The 20,211-nt window shown below is 27.8% G+C and overlaps 1 protein-coding gene across 1 annotated transcript in view; it reads right to left on the reverse strand.

The window, feature by feature from the left end:
• Nucleotides 1-20,211, reverse strand: part of LOC112691996 (rap guanine nucleotide exchange factor 4) — a 351,221-nt gene that overhangs the window by 11,662 nt on the left and 319,348 nt on the right. The window contains exon 6 of the mRNA XM_025566496.1: nucleotides 13,055-13,164. Coding sequence (XP_025422281.1) covers nucleotides 13,055-13,164 — 110 coding nt within the window. The remainder of the gene's footprint in view (nucleotides 1-13,054; nucleotides 13,165-20,211) is intronic.

The raw sequence follows: 20,211 nt of genomic DNA on the forward strand, positions 1-20,211 counted from the left end.
GTTCCGTCACCGCTCGCGCGCCTCGTCTGACAAACACGTAATCCATGTAGTCGTGCCAACGCAAATATCTCGACGCCGGTGTTGAGCAGTGGCGCGCAACAAGGGGGAGGGGGTGCAAAAAGGTCTTTAGCTCACCCTTGTTTTTTCACATCCAACTATTATTATTTTAGTGAAATACCATGAATTTTATGTTTTTAAATTATGGACAATTTCCTGAAAAAATTTATAAATATTTAGTCGTAAGTCGTATAATATAATTCATCATAATTTATTCTATAATCGAATATTTCGATATTCCTACAATTTCCGGATTCGTGGCCCGGATAAATGGCAATCATTTACATATTATAACCGGTATTGAGGCAGGTTTTAGAAAGCCATATTTTAGAATGTTGGGTTTTGGAATATCAAGTTTAAGAAACATTGTGTTTTAGAAAATAAAACTTTTAACATTTAAATTTTTAGAAATATTTTTATTTTTTATGCTGTTTACTTGCACATATAATATTTTCTAATAATTCTTTTATAATAAAAAATAAATATAATAATTGTTAATACTTAAGATTATTAGCAATAGCTCTCATAAATTCATCTAAATTGGAATTAGAATCATCAACTATTCGTTTACATATTTACAATAAGTTATGATTTTGGGTTTCATTGTATTTTATTTTCTTGAATACTTTAATTGAAATCAACGATTCGATTGTTGTTTCAGTTTCATATTGTTCTTTTTGAATTTTGGAGATAAATGAATATATACTAGGATGAGTTGATAATAAAACATGTATTTTGTTGTGCCAACCTTCCGCTGAATTGGATGTTCTTGATATTTCGTTCACAGTTCGACTATGTACTGACCACATATCAATCGGAAAACATGATTCGTAATGCATTGCTTCTTTTTTTCTAAACCTCATTCTAATTTTTCCAACCACGTAGTTTTCTTCAGAATATATAACTAGATCAATTTCATCGTCATCAAATTCAGATTTTAAAATACCCCACGCTTCCTTCACTTTCTCCGGCGGCAAAAATGCTAAACTTGCAATTTTACAGCACGAAAATTGAACTAGAATAAATTTTGGTACTTTGTAACCAAACCCAATGCTTGGATCTTACGATATATCGACTGTTGTAAATGGAAAAAACATGCCAAGTGGATTAAAACGGATATACAGTATTGATTGCATTAATCGCTGCCTGTTAAAAATCGGTTATTATTTCCAAATTATTATTTTCTTAAAAAAAAAAATTCCATTTTCTTCAGCAAATTAATTTAAATTAGAAAATAACATATTATATAATTCTTCATCTTTGCAGGTCATTAATGCAAATAATAATGGAAATACCATTTCGTTGAACTGTGCACAACATAAAATTGTTTAAAACGATTAGGGCATGATTTAAAAGTTCCGTCTAAAATCCAAAATTGTGAATTCTTTAAATAAAAGCAATTTTCAACTGTTGTAAAAATCATGATATAATCATAATTTCGTTTAACAGTCTTATTTAAAAATTTCTTTCCACTCAATGTATCAACAGATAAATCATTAATATCAAGAATGTGGTTTGGTTCTTTGATATTTATTTTCTTTGCCTTTTTACAATTAATTTAGCTGAGCATTTTGAAATTTGAGAAACTATAATATTTTCCACTTGTAAAATTGAATTTTGATAAATAGAACTTGGTATATCATTAGTCTCAGCTGCCTTTCTTTTTATGATATTTTTAATTTTTTACATTCAATTATCTGCGGAATTAGGCCATGACAGTGATTGGAAATACTAAATGACTTACCTTTATCATCGGATATGTGTGTATTGGCAACCATAATATGATAGTTTGAAATTTAGCTGCATAGTCGCGACATCTCCAATAATAAACTATTTTTTCATCAATTTTACAATTATAAATTTGATTGAAAATGTATAAAAACTCATTTACATCTAATATATCATTTTTTGATTAGTCGATTTCATCAATGTCAATGTAATATTGGAAATTGAATTTTGTATTTCGGCAAAAAATTTATAATAATTTTATGTTTCACTAAGTAAGTATTTAGTACAGCACTGGACTAAGATTTCAGCATAATATCAATGATCGATAATAGTAAATGCATTCTTTGTTGAGGTTTATTTTCAGCCAACTATTAAGTTTAATGACATTTTTCACATTTATTTTGTACATATTTTACCAATATTATCTTCTAAACGAGTAACTTTTCTGTTTTGATTACATTACAAGCAATGTTATAAAAGAAACTGTGAAACTACGTATATTATAATTAACGTATTGCTTAATTCGTTCATTATATAATGGCCATAAGTTAGACAAACAAACTGCATCTTGAAAGAATTAATGTTAAATAAGAGCAATATAGTATTTTAATGAATTTCAAAGACTACAGGACTTAATTTTTCATCTGATTTTTCCGTTGCAACATTGTATGAATTCCCCTACCCCTGTCAACTCACTGGTGCTAACTTGTTGTTGTCTATACATTGAAAAACTTTCGACCGCGTTCTTCTAGTGGAATTATTTCCGATTAACTATTTTATATGAAATAAATTTGTTTATTTATTAAGCACAATTATTTAATTTAAATTTGATCCGAGATCGTAAGGTACGCAGCTTATTCACACACTGCCGATTCGGTTAGTTGATTAAACCTCGTGAATCTCGCGTTTAATTAATATTCTCAATTCTATATAATACGTTGCTGATCGCAGACTTATCTTAACCATTTGCATCACAAAAGGAGGCTGATTAAAATATTTATCTCACACGCACACCACACTTAATCTTTAACACGTCATTTTCCTTTTATCACGCGAATATATAACTAGCCCCGAGTGCTTGATAAATATTATCTAATAGGTATTATTTTAATAATAAACAACAGTTTATGATTTATTCGGGTCTGTACTATAGATATAATATTACATTTTGTCTATCAAGTTTGACGTTTACATAGCATCTATTATTGTTCAAAAAATGTTTGATCTTAAAAAAAAAAAAAAAAATTATATATTAATGCATTTGTAATAATATTCAAACTTGGCTACTACTATAATAAGTATATTGATTTTTTTTTTATATGTACAAACATACCCTTATTGCCGATGTTATCATAGCTGGGATAATGGATGGGTGTGTCCGACACTATTCAAACAAACAAATCTAATATAATACAGGCGTACATCATTGAAAACGTTGACACGTTAAATGGACGTTATTATATTATATGCAATTTATAAAAATGTTTATTTTTTATTTGCTTATCATTTCTAAGATACTAATCAAATTTCTTTTTTTTTGTTAGTTTTAGTTTACTTCTGATTAGAACGCTATTGCTTTAATACCAACGAAGCTAAACGATCGACGAGATTTAATATAGCTGTTTATAGATCACTGCACATCGAATGCATTTTGTAGAACTGTTAAATTTATAGTACGGAATTGTAATATTAATATCATATAGATTTGATATCGTGCTATTCTTCTAGTATTCTAAATATAATTCCAACGAAAAACCAAACGAATTCTTTGGAGGATAATCAATACATCAATAAGTATCTTTAAACTAATTATTATCATAATAAGTATAAATTTTAATTTAGAGTTATTGAAAGTCTATTAGATTTAATACATCGATAGAGTTTTAAAAAAATTGAAACTATTACAATAAGTTCATTATTAAAAAAAATGACGAGACTTCTGTCGGACAAAACAACATGGTTGAGGGTGGATGGGTGAATGTTATTGTTGTATTTGTGTTTTAAACTTTAAACTGATATAATATAACTCTCAAACAAACGATTCTAAGTGAAAGAAGCAAGGCGAGTCTCTTTATATTTCTAAAGATGGTTGATAGTAGAAGAGTCAAATTTTTTAATAAGGTCAGTTGAACTTTTAATGTTATAACTTTCTAGGAAAATAAGAAAGGCAACTACAGTTTGAAGCAATCTAAAATTGTTCCTTTAATCAACACAAATCTCGTTAAAATAATTAAAAACTATAAAATGTTTTTAAATAAATTACTTATTTCGTTTAATGGAAATTCGTTGTAATTATTATTTTTATTATTATTTTATTTTTGGTTAAAATTTAGTATTAAGACCTAAGAATAAAGAAAGAATATTTTTATTACAAATATGTAATGAATTTTCGTGATTCATTCCGTTTTGCGAACTTTTTATACTTAAATACCAGTATTTTTTTATTTTTTATTTATATAATAATCTAAGAAAATATGTAAATTTAATTTTTTTATAAATAACTCAAACATTTTTTTTTAATTTATTCTCTCTAAAGAAAACGGTGATATAAGCAAATAGTTAAAATTTCATGATTTTATCATTATTATTTTTGAGTTTCAATAAACCAAAATTTAAATTCCAAATTTCCGAAAACTGATGTACCTTAAATTTTGGCGTATTTTTATAACTTATCGTCAGTTTTTCGAAAATATTAAGAAAACCATTGAGAAATTTGTTAAATGAATCCTTTTTAATGTAACTACTAAATAAAATTTCCCATCATAAATTGTTTATATTTTTGATGATTAAATCAAATCTTCTTGTTAAAACCATGTACATAATATGTATGCATCATATTATGATAAAAAATAAAATAAAAATAGTAAGTCACATAAGAATAATTATTAGAGTAGAAACTAAGAATCTAAATTAATTTTTTTTAATTTTTTCTCTTATTCTACAATTTTTCTGAAAACCGTTGAAAAATTAAAAAAAAAAAAATATCACCACCCAAATATACTAAACTAGGACCTATTTATAATATTTTACTTTTTATTTGGTGATGATCGGATCACTCTGTCTGTATTAAATCATGTACATACACAAAAAGAAAAGACAAAAAAACTCGCATCACACACAACGTGGTAAAATTAATAAGTTTCTTGTTTCACTCCTTTTATTAAAAATAATGCAATTTATTATCATATTGAGAATGAGCACTTGAGAATATTAAATAATGAGAAAATAAGGAAAAAATGCACACATGATTATTTGTTTAAATAATTAAATGTATTTTTAATATTTATAACTATTGTTTCAAAATAAATTTTTCCAAAATTATTTGAAATATTTTTTGACATTTTCAGTTCAATTAAACTTTAAATGTATACCTCAAATTATTTTTTTTACGAGACTAAACTTATATTAATTATATGCTACGTACTTTATATTACTAAATTAATAATAATTATTCTACATAAAACCTCGAGGAAATGTAATGTACTTTAAATACTACTTTTCATTGCATTTATAAAAATTGAATTGCTTAAATGAAAATGTTTTTATAGAAACAAAGAATAATAAAGTTAAATAAATTATACATTTTTCTTTATACAAATAATAGTTTTCTCTGAAAATGTCGTGTCGTATACATTTACGAAATTATTTCCTAAGGAACGGTGACAGCTGACAGGGCTTGGTTTCGTTGGTTTTTATTTTTACAAATTTTTCGTTTTGAATATATTTCGTCAAGCCACTTCAATCTGTATGAGCAGGTACATGTTTATTTAATATACCAAAATATACACGGTGACTTAGACTCTAGATTCTACAGTGTGTGACCTCCATGTAAAATAGGTATTTTAATAGGTATTCTAACGGCTGACATTTCAACAGAATGAATGCTATCGTATAAAATATTATATGAAACGACAGAGCATATTATACATTCCATCGCAGTTGTGAATAATGCGGCAAATATATATTTATTATAATTCGTCAGGTAACAGGAACATTATGTGTTTTTGATTAAAAAATAAATAAATACCATTCAGGTTACACGACTAATCGCTATGATTAACAGTAGTGGAACAGATCTATTGGAAATATTCGTACACAGTGCGAGTTTTTTTTCAACATGATTTCACGAGAGAACGTGGCGGTAGATGAGATAAATTGTTCCATTCTAATACTAAAGGGTGTTGTAGTTACTAATGCAATATTTATTCATTGATACATCAGTGCTCGTAGTGGCGTATTTATATGCAGCCACTAAAGGCACGTGCTAACAGTGGCAAATTGTTGAAGATTTTACGTTCTACGGTATTACACATTATTACATTTATATACTCTTTTAGATTTTCTGATATAGTAAAGTATCTTAAATATATTCCTATAGGAAAAAACAGTAGACAATAAATTACTCCCTCCGCCTTAATAGTTATCAACAAGGATTGGAACTTTATGCATTGAAAAGTACTCAAATATGCGCATACATATACGTTAAAAAATATCATAATACGCAGTAAAATATTTAGTAAACATTTGAAAAATATCCCAAAAATATAAAATTTATTGAATTAAACACAATTTATATAAATTATGTTCATGGGAAAAAAATAATACACGCTGCACACTTGTGTATTGTTGTTCTTTCCTACATATACAAGTATATAACTTAAGTATATTAAGCTTAATTGTACCTATATCTTAATTATAGATTAAGCTATAAAATTTTCATAAAATCTTTAATTTTCTTGAGTATAAATGTACCAATAAATTGAGTATAAATGGTACAGATACTGATAATTAACACTTTATATTATGGTACAATAAATATTACGATAAATTTTGATAAAAATAAATTTGGGTCGATCGGTGATTATTATTTCGATTTTTGAGTACAATAAAGATTATAAAATCATTGTTAAGTATATTGGGAGCAATACAGTCATTGATGAATTTATTAATTTTTTCAAACGATATAAAATTTAGAATTTTGGTTGGTTGTTTCGTTAAATATATGAAATATGCATATAAAAATTCATAAATTTCAAATATGTGAATTTCTACAAAATTGACGAAATATTCAAAATTATGCAACAAACATTTTGCATTTGTGTACTATAGATCAAATTTTTATCGAACCAGTATTTTAGTATGCACTTCCAAACAAATATGCAAATGCTGAAAGTTCCAATCCTTGGTTATCAAGATAGCTATTTTCATAAATTCTTATCGCTGTCTATATATATACGATTCGGGAATGTTTATGAAAGAAATCGTTATCCATGAATTTAATAAATTAAATATTTATAAATATATAATTATTCTGAATTCAGTCTCTGCTCACGTTTTTGTGTACGTAAATATTTTACACTAAATGGTTTTCATTTTATTTTAGAAAACGGTTAAGCGGTGACCAAAATTGCCAAACTAAACAGCACTGACACAGATTAACTGATATTTTTGAAAATAAAGCTTATTCTAATTTTTATAGTACTAACAGTTCTATAGTGACTAATAGTGATGTATAGAAGTAACTTATTTATACCGACTTAGTAGTATTATATGACTAATTTAGTTATTTGACTAAAATTTTATTCAACTATATAAGATTGACTTAAACTGATGAAAAATTAAACTATTTGGCATCATTATCAACTGAGAAATTTTAAAGATTTAATCGACAATTTTGCTACTACCAATTGTCGAATTAGACCGATATAATTAATAAATTTATCTTATCCAAATTTGAAGACTGTATTTTATTTATTTTATGTATTTATTAATTATTAATAAAAAAATTATAACTTCCTCAGATCTTCATTAAATATTAGTAGATATAGTTGCACTTTTATTTATCAATTGGGTATAAACACCAATCAATGAATTTTGTTCTTAAAAATATGTATTCTTGTGATTAGTCAAAGGAAGACATTGCAGTCATAACACTGATGACATGCAAGTCACAAATGCAAAAAAGAATAACAAATACGCAGAATTGTGGAAATTATTATAAATTATGAAATCATAAATGTATAACTACATTTTTTAGATTTAAAGATTCTATGACGTCCAATGAATAAAACATAACCCAACACAAATGCACTGTACAAATTTAAATTTAAAATTATTTCGTATTGTTATTAAATGTATTGTTTAAATTACTAAAAGTACGTGATAACATTTTTAAACATTGTAATTTGAAGTTACGTTGTATCGTGATGCTAGATCGTTTATTTTAATGATGTAAATAATTTAAATAATTTCTGTAATATAAGACATCATTATATTTTATTCATATACGATCGATGGTCCGGTGAGTATTTATAAATGTTTGCTAATTTTTTATTTATATTTCTTTTTTTAGCGTGTTGTTCTGATATTTATAACTGCCGTGGATATATATTAACCAGATGTATTTCGTTCATATGCGATCGGAGAAATAATAAAAACAAACTTTTTTCGAGAATTTAATACAAGTGTGAAAATACTTTTTCAAAAATAATAAATTTGAATTCGTTACGAACGCTTGGAATAGATTTTAAACTCGGTATCGTAAACAAAATAAAAATAAAACAAAATCTTAGCTTCAGATGTAGAAAATGTTATTAATAACACTAGATGAAATTTTTTATTTCCGGTGTGGATCGTTGCGAGTTGTTTTTCGCACTAAAAAGCAGAGTGCCACACAATTGGTTTCGTTAAATCAGTCAGTGTACTGTTTTTATTAGTTTTTTATCGATAATTGTGTAGGATAAGGAACATGTTGAATTGTGGCCATACAATAACGATGACTTGCAGCTCTGTAACGAATCACAACAACCGCTTTTATCGGAAACACCTGATCGAAGTATTGTACGGACACAAAATTACGATAGTTATGTAAAAATATAATTTGAATTATAATAATGCGCCTGACGCATGTGCAATGAAAATCAAACAATGCCTTGTGTATAATATACACGTTCACCATCGCATCCACATGGCCAAATCGGAAGAACGCTTAATGTTTGAAATTTCTTGGCGGTATTATAATAAATTACATATAAATCCTATGGATATTATTTAAATTATTTAAAAAAAAAAAAAGAAAAATTATCTTAAATAACGTACTACAGAATGTTTCATTTGTGTACATTTATTTCATGCGTGGAAATTTAACGGTTAAACAAATACAATGAACGTGAGATAATGTTATGTTATATTGTGACTTTGTAGTATGTTTTATGTATTTGTTGCACTGGACATCTGAACGTTAAAAATGAAAATTAAAATATTTGCGTGAATAGTATGATACGGGAAGCCACATTACCGGATCAAATATTTTTGATTTTTCGCTATTGTATCGGCTCCTAGAAATCCTACCAAGTTGAAATAAAGCTTACGTCCGTAAATATATAATAAATATTTGGTCCGTACAAAAGCTGTGGCTCCGTTTAAAATTCAATAGATTTTACGAAAATGACTTCGGGTCTCGCAGCAGGTGGTTTATGAGATTTTTTTAAAAAAAAAACATGGCGTTTCGATCATGGATGAGATGTAAACTGATGAAAAATTTAAAAAATATAAATAAAACTTTTGACATCACATCTCGTCAATATTTTTTTATGTCACTTATTTTTTTTCCGGTTATAGAGAGCTTTTTATTATTTATAGTTCTGCGATCAATTTTTGTGCATCCAATTGCATCATCTCCCACACCAAGTAGGAAGGTACACCATTTTATAAACACCTACATTTGAAAAGCTGTTGTATTTATAGAGCTTAGTTCACAGAAGCTGAGTAAGAATTTTGAATCGTGAAAAGATCGATTTCTAACTCTTGTACACATTGGCACAACTAAGTCTAAAATATTGGGGGGGAGGAGGCTGTAGCCCTACAAATAAATTTAGTCAATGTAAGTTATGGGGTGCTTCGCCTCTCATATCCCCCATTGCCGTAGCCACAGAACAATAATTATTAATTGAAATAAAAATAATCATAAAATATTATTACCATACTATATTATTAAAAATCATGTACTTACTTCTATGTAGTATGTTTTACATAAAATATGACATATCACCACTGCAATATTCCACCGTCGTCCGTACATTTATTAGATAACAATATTATTATGAATTATGTAGGATTGTAGGAATTACAAAATAAACTATAATAATAATATTTTATATTTATACAATTTACTTTTGAATAATTCTCTGCGTCATATACTAATATTATTTAGTATGTATCTCACTATCCCATGCTTAAAATATCATTAATTTTTAAATAATCAAAAAAATTTGGAGGGGGCTATAATACATTTGGGGGTGGGACTAAGCCCCCAAAGTCTCTCCCCCTAATTGCGCCAATGCTTGTACATGGATATTGCAAAGTGTTCGATACGTTTTGAAACAATCTTTATTATCAAAGAGCTATTATTTTCAAACATTTAATATATGTACGGGTTTAAAATTTGGCAATATCGATTTCATTTTTTTTCAACTATGGATAGCAAAAGTTAATTAATCAATTATTGATGTTATGAGTTTTTTCAAAAGTACCTCAAGATATTAATCTTAACAATCCTCTGATAACGAAATAATAATATTAAAAATCAGAAAACAAAATACTTAAATATGCGTTAATCGTATATTCGTACTCATAATTGTATTATTAATTAATTTTCCAAGCACATTTCAATATATATTGAAAATCTGAAAATAATACGTGTATAAAATAAAACGTTTTTAAAACAAAATATGTACAAAAATGTAAACAATTTTATAAGTTGCTCGAAACAAAATGTTTAAATTTTCAAAACCATCTTTTTTTTTTCCGTAACCCAATTGACTCATACCTTCATATCGCAACCACCTCACAGGTATTAATGTATTTTGTGTTGCTCGGGGAATTAAAATCTCTCGGAAACGCCTATTCGATTTTTTTATTCTATATTGTTTTATTCGCTGCACAATATTACAAAACGAGAAATTTTAATAATTATATTATGAAGGTGTTCTAAAACAGTAATGCATGTTACACGCGCGATGACGACGATGACAATGATGAATTGGACATATCTTACAGTCATCTCGTTAATGACATTATATACGCAGACTTTCGTTCGAGTTGTAAAAATAGTGTAATAATTGTAAACGTACATTCACGCATATGACACCCCCGTGTGCCGCGGTAAAATTAACTTTTTTCAATTCACGTGCGCTGAAAAATTGTTGAAATTCTTGACACCGCATGAAATTAATTCACCCTCCACTCACGCAGGGGAAACCGACTCACCATATTCTATTCGCGCGACGTTCACACGAGCAAACTTTCGTCGATTGTGTTTGTGGTATTACATCACTATCGTGTTTACCGGTTAATCGTCTTACTTTAATCGGGAGAAAATAAAAAAGTAAAAAGAAAATTCCATGATTTTAATTCTCCATGAAAATCGTGTATCTGTGCTCAATATGTATTGCATACTATATTTACCAACGTAATGTAAAAATCGTTTAAAAAAAAAAAAAATATATATATTGCGAATATCATATGACCAGGGTGAGAAACTACCGGACTAGTAATTTCCGTCAAATCCGTTGCAACCACGGGGACACCTCGTTCTGTGTAATTTTCAACACATGGAGCATACCGTGCAATTATACAAGAACCACTGGATAAGTGATGCAGAATGCTCGACATTATTATCATTATTATTATTATTATTACCACCGGATATTGCGCAGTAGTCGATGACATTTTTGGGACGTCAAACTCTTTTTGTCCAACGTCGGACAAAAAACGCAACGGACTGTTGGTAATATACGAGGAGACTAAGAAGTCATAATACTATTATGTATAGCAGCACAAAGGCATGATGGAAAGCGTTTTTAAAAACATATATAGATGGCCTGCGAAATAGTTTTATGTTAATATAAAACTGAATTAGATTATTTTTCAGAAAATAACAATTACGAGTGAAATTATTGCTCTAACAATTTTATTTGTAAAATTTCTATCGCATTTTCAAACGAGATGAAGTAATAATAATTATAAGAACAATAAAAAAAGAAGCAATTAAACCCGTTATAAATGTAATAAATGTCTTGCGAAAAGCAATCGCTTGTAGTCTGTAATAATTTTTATTTTATTTTTTAACCGAATCACCTGCCGCGTGAACCGAAGTAACGTGATGAAAAGAAAAACAATAAGATGGTGTTATTAGCTGTTAATGCAAACTATATGTTATTTTATTCAATTTAATAATCGTCTAAAATTGGAAAAATATTTTGGAAAACAAAGCGCGTTGAAGAATCTACGGATTTTCTATGTACAATATTAATGGTCTTCAGGAGCGGAACATTTGCCTGCATCTTTACTTTTACACGGCGCTATAGTCACTGAGTATGGTCACATAAGGGAATCGAGTAATAATTTAGTAAGTTATTTAGCCATACATCATGGTACGGGAGATGAATGCATTTCGTTAATTCGTTTTTAGATAAAAGCGTACTTGAAGAGTCGTACCTCGGTACTGAAATATATGTGTAATATAAGTATTCGGTATCATTTCGATTAATCACCCACCACTACTGATGCGGAAAGAATAAGAGATATGGCAACCTAAAAAGCCAGCAGTAAAGTTGAAACTAACAAAAAAAATAAAAATTAAACCGATTATTTAATCTTATAATTTTTAATCGATGTGTAATAAATATTTATCAAGTATTTGAATGTGTTGTAAAAATAATGAATAGTATAAGTCGTAATTATTGAAAGTATAATAAACAATTTGTATGTATGTCTAAGAAAGTTTGTTTTTCGTTTAACCGTCTTTTTGATTATCCATCAAGGCTCTGGTCCCGGACTGACGGATAATCGGAGGTTCTTCTGTACCAAAATATATTTACAACCTTACCGTCGATAATTAGTTCACGGAATAATAATAATAATAGTAATAACACGTTTATCTACATGTCTACCGCGGTATCTAGGATATAACCCATAGTAAATTCTAATTCATAATGAGTTATATCGTATTGATTCTTAACCGCATAATTTTAGTTCGACACGTACATTAAAACACATTATACATTTTGATACGATAAAATATTATTATAAATATTTATAATTAAAATATTAAACGTGTGTGTGTGTGTGTGTGTGTTTAATAAAGGTAATTTCTTTAAGGTTTGTAACCACAGTTGGAAAATTTGGGGAAATCGATTACGGTCATATTATGGTATACGCTGCGTTCTTATTAATGGTCGTACTACCGAGGGAACGTTTTTATATTTACCTCCGTAATGACTTCTGCTGGATCCGGGTTATCGGGGGTAACCGTTCTACGTATTACCGTTGACACCGGCGGAGGAGATTGGCATTTGGACAGACTTCCAACGGCCATCCCTGCAAAACACACAAAATTGCAAGCAACATAAATTAATTTTTCAAACTGTCAATTGTTTAACGCAAACATATAATACAATAATATAACGACAACGAGAAACACGATTGCTAAGTGTTATAAAAGTAAGCGAAATATTGTTACTGTTGTCGGTTTCGATTCTTATACCGAAGCGAAAGACGTCAGCATTCGTTTATATCGATGTGTTAAGCTGACAGTCTTAATAACAATTTATTATCCAGCGTGTTTTTTTTGCCTTCGAGTATTTATGCATCAAGAAATCTGAAAACCGTTCTCATTATTGTAATATCGCGATAGGTAGACCTACCCAAACATGTTTTTTAATTATATTGTTTCTTGTTCTGAATTTCTGAACGCGGTGAAGCAAAACCTTCCAATGCAATATAATATTTCCTTTTTATATTTCTACAAAATACTTATAATTTTATCACGTTTTTTCTACCATCAGAAACGTATCATGTTTGGCATAGAAAGCAATTAAGGATATTATTAAAAATAAAAATATGAATTTTAATATTTAGCTATAGCTTTATAAATGTGCTGGTGATTGAACACCGGTAGCGCGATTATGCTTTATAATATTATGTATAAACTGGGTTAAAATTCATAGAAATCAAATTCGGAAATTTGTTTAGTTATAGTTTGTGCGATTTCTGTTATTTTTAACATTTTTTTTTTTTTAATTAAAAATAATATCTTACCACGTTGAAATTCTTTTCGTTTTCACGAAACATGGATTTAAAACGATTTTTTTTACCGCAACGTGCCATACAAAATTCACGAGTGTAATGGTAGTGCAGAGTGGAAGAAGACAAATCCTCCCGCGGCTATATAATTAAAAGCTTTAGTCAGAAAAGTTTATATTTATGTTTTACTCTTTCTTTCACTTTCTTTCTCTATTGTATTATTCTCTTGCCTTAAAAAAATCCCTCCATTGTCGGTGTCGTTTATATATATATATATATTTATATTTTTTTTGATTTTTTTTTTTGTAAAAACGTTGCAAAAACAAAGGGATTAACAAAACTAGTTATAGGTCACGCAATATCGCGTACGGGAAATTCGTCGTCGAGTTGTTCAACGTGCGCATGTCGTCATCTACGGTCTGAAAAGTGTGGTAATGCATACACTCATATACAGTACACATTTATCGTACACAAAGGGATCCCCTGGTTGTAAATAGTATATGGTTAAATGAAAGTATCGGTTGCACCTCTAGGCACATTGCTCTTATGAGTATTTTGTAAGTTAACACGCCTACGGGCACCCTCGGTGTTCGCGTGTATTTGAAAACAGTGCATCCACTGTATATGTAATATATATACTTAAATTATTGTTAATATGTGAGCGTGTGTGCACAGATGAGGGCAAAACTTATTTTCAAAATACTGAATAATGTTACTTAAACAGTAATAATATTACGGTTGATTTGATTCGCGTTCCGATTATTTTAACAACTTAAAAACGTAGATAGGGAGCAAGTTATTTTCCTATGCGGTTTTGTCACTATACTTATGATACATCCTGTATGTACGCGAGCATACACGTTAATTACCGTTGGGGTTTTAATGGACTTTCGTATAATGGACTAAATATTTCAATATTTACATACGTATTCAATTTTAAAATGTAAGAGATATTTTGATGAAAAAAATAGGTTTTTCAAATAACTTTTAATTTTTAATTTGAATTACTCCAGCAAAATCAATTGTAACTAAACAGTCCGTAATGAAAATGACCTAGTTTGTTTTACTTTTATGTTAAAAATAACTAAATTTAATTACGAACTCATTTTGTATTGATTCAATCCCAAAGTCTTAAGAAATAAGTATTTGTTGTTTACATGAAAATGAATGAAAATTAAAAGAAAAATTCAAAAGAAAAGTGTGTCAAACGAACGCATTACAAAATAATTTTCTAATATTACTATATTCAATAAGAAAAAAAAATAAAAAAAAAAATAAATATTGATCATAGTAATATATATGTAATGCATAAATATGTCTATAATAATATGTCCAATGACCACAGATGCCACTGATAGTTTATTTAATAAAGTAATAAAAAAAATATTTAAATTTGTTCTGTAATTGCGTTTTAATTGTCTGACTCGATTTCATTTGGAATATTAAATCATTAGATAATATTATTATACAGAGTGGATAATAGTACTTAATAATATTTATTTAATGTGATGTTGGATTTTTTGAAAAAACGGAAAACCATGGTGGCTCAATCTGTATATTATGTGTTTATATAATATTTAATGCAATGAATGCGCATATAAGTGTCTACAGTTTTGATTTGTCACAAGATTACGAAATGTTTTTTAACAATTTGTATTTTCTTACCATCAATTTTTCTATTTTTATATTATACGAGTGCATTGGATGTATGAAAAAATGATGAAAAGCCCTTTTTAAGCCGGAGAATTATTAATTGGAGTGGGGATTGAGCGAGAGACCAAAGATAACACGTATGTATGTATGTATGTATGTATGTCTGTGTGTGTGTGTGATTGTGTACTTCTGAGTTGAAAAGTAACTAAGAAATTAGAATCTTACAACACCAGTGGTCGATAAGTTAAACTTAACAGAGGTTTCATAAAGAAGGAATATATTGAACGTATGTTATGAAATGATTGTGAAATGTTTCATAAAAACCTTTTCTAATCACTGTATGTGAAGGAGAAAATCCATCAAAAAATGTAGTAAGGTATAAAGCAAGATAAAGAATAAAATATTCCATCCTAGATAAAGCAAAGTTTAATGAAAAAATAAAAATAACAATGATAATAACAATAATAATAATAATAATAATAATAACAATAAAAATCATTATTCTACGACTCACGAACTACCGTTGTTTTAACAACTCGTTTTACAGCCCTATATAACTGAAGCTTTGTGGTCTCTTTACAATTTACTTCGGAGCTTACCGAGAAATAAAATATAGAATCTTCTCAAACTTAATTTATAACCTTTAATTAAAGGGTTTTGTCAATTGTTAGCTTATCGTTTTGTGTTGTTCATCACTTCCACCCTTCATTCTCCGAGGTGGCGTTCTTATTATTGCATTTTATTATTATATTATTATGTGTGCATTAACGATGGGAAAAATCTGGATTCGTTGAAGTTTAAAAATCCAGATTTTACTGTAAACCCAGATTTCGGATTTGAAAACATTGTAATAGTATTTTTTCAAGAACTATTTATAGTAAATACAAAATAATTAAACAATCTCAAAATTAAATGATGTTTTGACCTAACCTAATCAAGAATCGCATATACAAGTTTTTATGTAATATTAAATACATAACTCGGATATTATAAAATAAATTTTAGTTATTATTAGTTGTATCTCCAAAAATAATGGTACGTAAGACTTCAAGTGTTTATCAATTATTAAGATATCTTATTTAGACCACCATAATTTTGTCCGAGATTTAAAATAGCGACTAAAAAGTAGTGTGATGAAAGTTATATGATTAGCATACAGACATTTTCAATAATAAACCCAAATTTCAGATTTTTAAATTAAAAATTCCGGATTTCGGATTTTGAAATTCGATAATCCGAGTTTCGGATTTCAAAACTCGAAATCCGGATTTTCTAGTCTGAAATTCGAAATCCGGATTTGGCAGATTTTCGAAGAATCGGGATTTCTTTCCCAGCACTAGTGTGCATACACCTTTATAGGATAGCTTATTTATAATATTACACACTTTATAATGTACCTGTATTATATACTTGTTGTCTGATAAAATATACGAGATAACTATGCGATTTTTTTTTTAAAATTTTGTTTAACGGTATTGTTTATAAAAACCAGAGTAGGTAACTGATTCAAGAATGTAATATAAGTTAATACACGCAATTATCTGTAAATAAAATGTAAAATACATAAAAATAAATGTATCTTTTATTACACATGATACCCTACAGGCACACAACCAAGACCGCAACTACCGGGTGTGAAAGGCGTGCATTGCACATCGGCCTTCAAACCGTTATAGGCCCCATACGATGTATTATTATGGATTTGGTTGTAGACATATTAACTGAAGTAAATTGATAAATATAAAAAAACAGATTTATCATATTATTAAATATTTATAATCAAATTACATACCTAACTACTAATTGGTTGCCAATGACCAAATGTAATACCATTAATTATAAATACTACTATATTACTAAAGTATTTATAATCCTATGATAATACTAATTCTTAGAACAGAAATAGCAGAAAATAATCCAGATCTACATTAATGCAGGTCATTTAAAATTAAAGATCCACTAGATTACCTTCCATAATATAAACACCGGTCAATATATTTTATTTATAGTAGGTAAATACTTTTTTGAAAATATATTTAGGCCCCAAATTCAGATTTACATACCAGCCCCATAGTGTGTAGTGGCACTGCACACAACGTATGCCCGATATATTAGATTTATTATTGACTATAAATTATGTGTGTGAAGTTGGCCCACCCTAAATCAAGCTAGCGACTCCAAACCTTTACAGACATTTTGCAATTAATTTGCTTTCATTTGCTATGTAGTTTTCAGAATTTGCATACCCATGGTTATTCCGGAAATTCATATTTTCTGTCGGGGGGCCAACTTCACGGCCCTCCAATTTTAAGTTAGCGACTCCAAACCTGTACAGGAATTTTGCATTTAATTTGTTATAATTTGCTATATAAATTTCAGAATTTGCATACCCGTGGTTCTTCCGGAAATTTATATTTTCCGTTCGGGGGCCAACTTAACCACAGCCACCCAATTTTGAGCTAGCGACTCCAAACCTTCACAGACATTTTGCAATTAATTTGCTATAATTTGCTATGAAGTTTTCAGAATTTGTATAACTATGATTTTTCTGGAAATTAAGATAATTGTTTAAATACGAGAGTTTTACTACTTCAATAAATTTTTCATCAAGAACAAAGTGTTATAAATGCAAAATTAATTGATTCAAGATGCAACGTTTCATTTATTATAATTAATTTATTAAAAACTGCACCTTCTGCCATCGAAAGTATTGAACGCCTAATAACAGAATACAAGAATAATAGAAGGAAAATTTGTACTCCAACAATTATATTGAAAATGAAGCATTATTTTTCCAATTTTCAAAATGCTCTGAATCAATATTTATCAGAATAACATTATACACACGTTGATGATAACTGCGATGGAGTAATAACATCAACAAGATTAATTGAAAGTCATTTATTTATTGAAACTGATATGGTAGCTGATGGACATCAATTTTCATTAAATTATTTTACGTGATCGTTCTGATAAGTAAATTTAATATTGCATCTTTATTTTTATAATATTTATAAATATATTGTTGTTTTATAAATTACAGCTACCTATTAAGAACTTAAAAAATAAATTAAATTATTAAAACATCTATGTTCAGCTTATTCACATATAATTACATTAAATGTTTAATTTGTTCATTGTAGGTATATTCTCCGAGGAATAGTTAGATATGAGTCCATTATATCGCGTATATAAGACGATCAAATAGATGTTGGGAAATACATAATTATTTAATTCAAAAAATTCAAAAAATTTCAAATTTTGAAAGAATTCATATAAATCCACATTTAATTATACATGTGAAAATCTAAAATTGTTTTTTTTAATAATTATTTTAAGTTAATTTTAAATAAATTTAAGAAATATTTAAAAAACTAAATTGTTTGAGATATATTTATTAATGATTTATGATTAAAAAAAAAAAAAAATGTAATAACAAAAACAGTAATAAACAATCTATAATTTAATTTATTGCTTGATTGCTTAAATATAGGATGATTTTTAAAGATTTTGTATGATTTAATTCTGAAACGAAGTTAAAAGCAACTAGGAATTCTATCATAAAGTATTACTATAGTTGAAAAGAATTATTGGCTTTTTTGGCAAAACTAAGTTTATTTTAAATTTAATGGAAAAAATATAGAAAGAAGGAATCAGAAATGATATTTAAATTAATTTTAATATTAAAACTTTTTGAAAATGGGGGAGGGGCATAATAAAAATTATTTGAAAATAATGATGTTGTTTTCTTCAAAACTTTTTAAATTCAATCTTAATAAAAACATTTTTTAGTCTTTCAGAATGAATTTTAATATATTATATATATACACAGTGTGTTATAAAATTATGGAGTGTGTTCAATCACTTTTCTGTATAATATTTTCAAATTCTGATTAAAAGTGGAATATACTTGAATTGCAAAAGGATTGATTTAATTTGTGTACACAATTTTGACTAGAAAGAGTGCTCTGAGACTTAAAAACCTAGTACTCTTCAAATTAATCTAAAACACTCTGATCGGATGAGAAGGTATATGTAAAATTGTAATCATATAAGTGTTTTTACTTGATAATTAAGAAATATAATAATTTTTAAATTTAATTAATTTAGATATGCCTCTAAATTTCTTTCGTGGAGCCCTAGGGCTCCACGGAGCACAGTTTGATAACCACTGATTTAATCAATTATAACCAAATTATTTTGAATTTTGATTATACAAACCATCATAGAAACGTTGATGTACAATAATGTGTAAAAAACAAAATCAATCAATTATTGTTTAATCTCCAAGAATAATTATTATGACAAAATGGTTTTATTTCCTTCTTTTTAGATATTTTTCAAATATTATCATTGGGTCCTATTATAGGCTGGAGCTATGAGCTCGTGTGTTTAATACACGCAATATGTACGGTTATTGCAGCACTGATTCTGATATGTTATGAATATAGATATAAATAAAATTTATTGTAATAAATAAATTATTGTTATATTGAATACCCGAATATTCTCAGCATCTTATAACGGGAAATATTCTATGAATCTAAAATATATATATTTAGGTAAATATTAACACTCATATTTAAATATTACATTTTCTTCATATCTCTAAATTTATTACACTAAGCCACTAAAACTTTTTTTAAATTTTCAACATCTATTGAAGTTATACAGGCGTAGTTTATGTAT

This window comes from Sipha flava, unplaced genomic scaffold (genome assembly GCF_003268045.1).
Source record: "Sipha flava isolate LNK unplaced genomic scaffold, YSA_version1 69_pilon_pilon, whole genome shotgun sequence".
Lineage (NCBI taxonomy): Eukaryota > Metazoa > Arthropoda > Insecta > Hemiptera > Aphididae > Sipha > Sipha flava.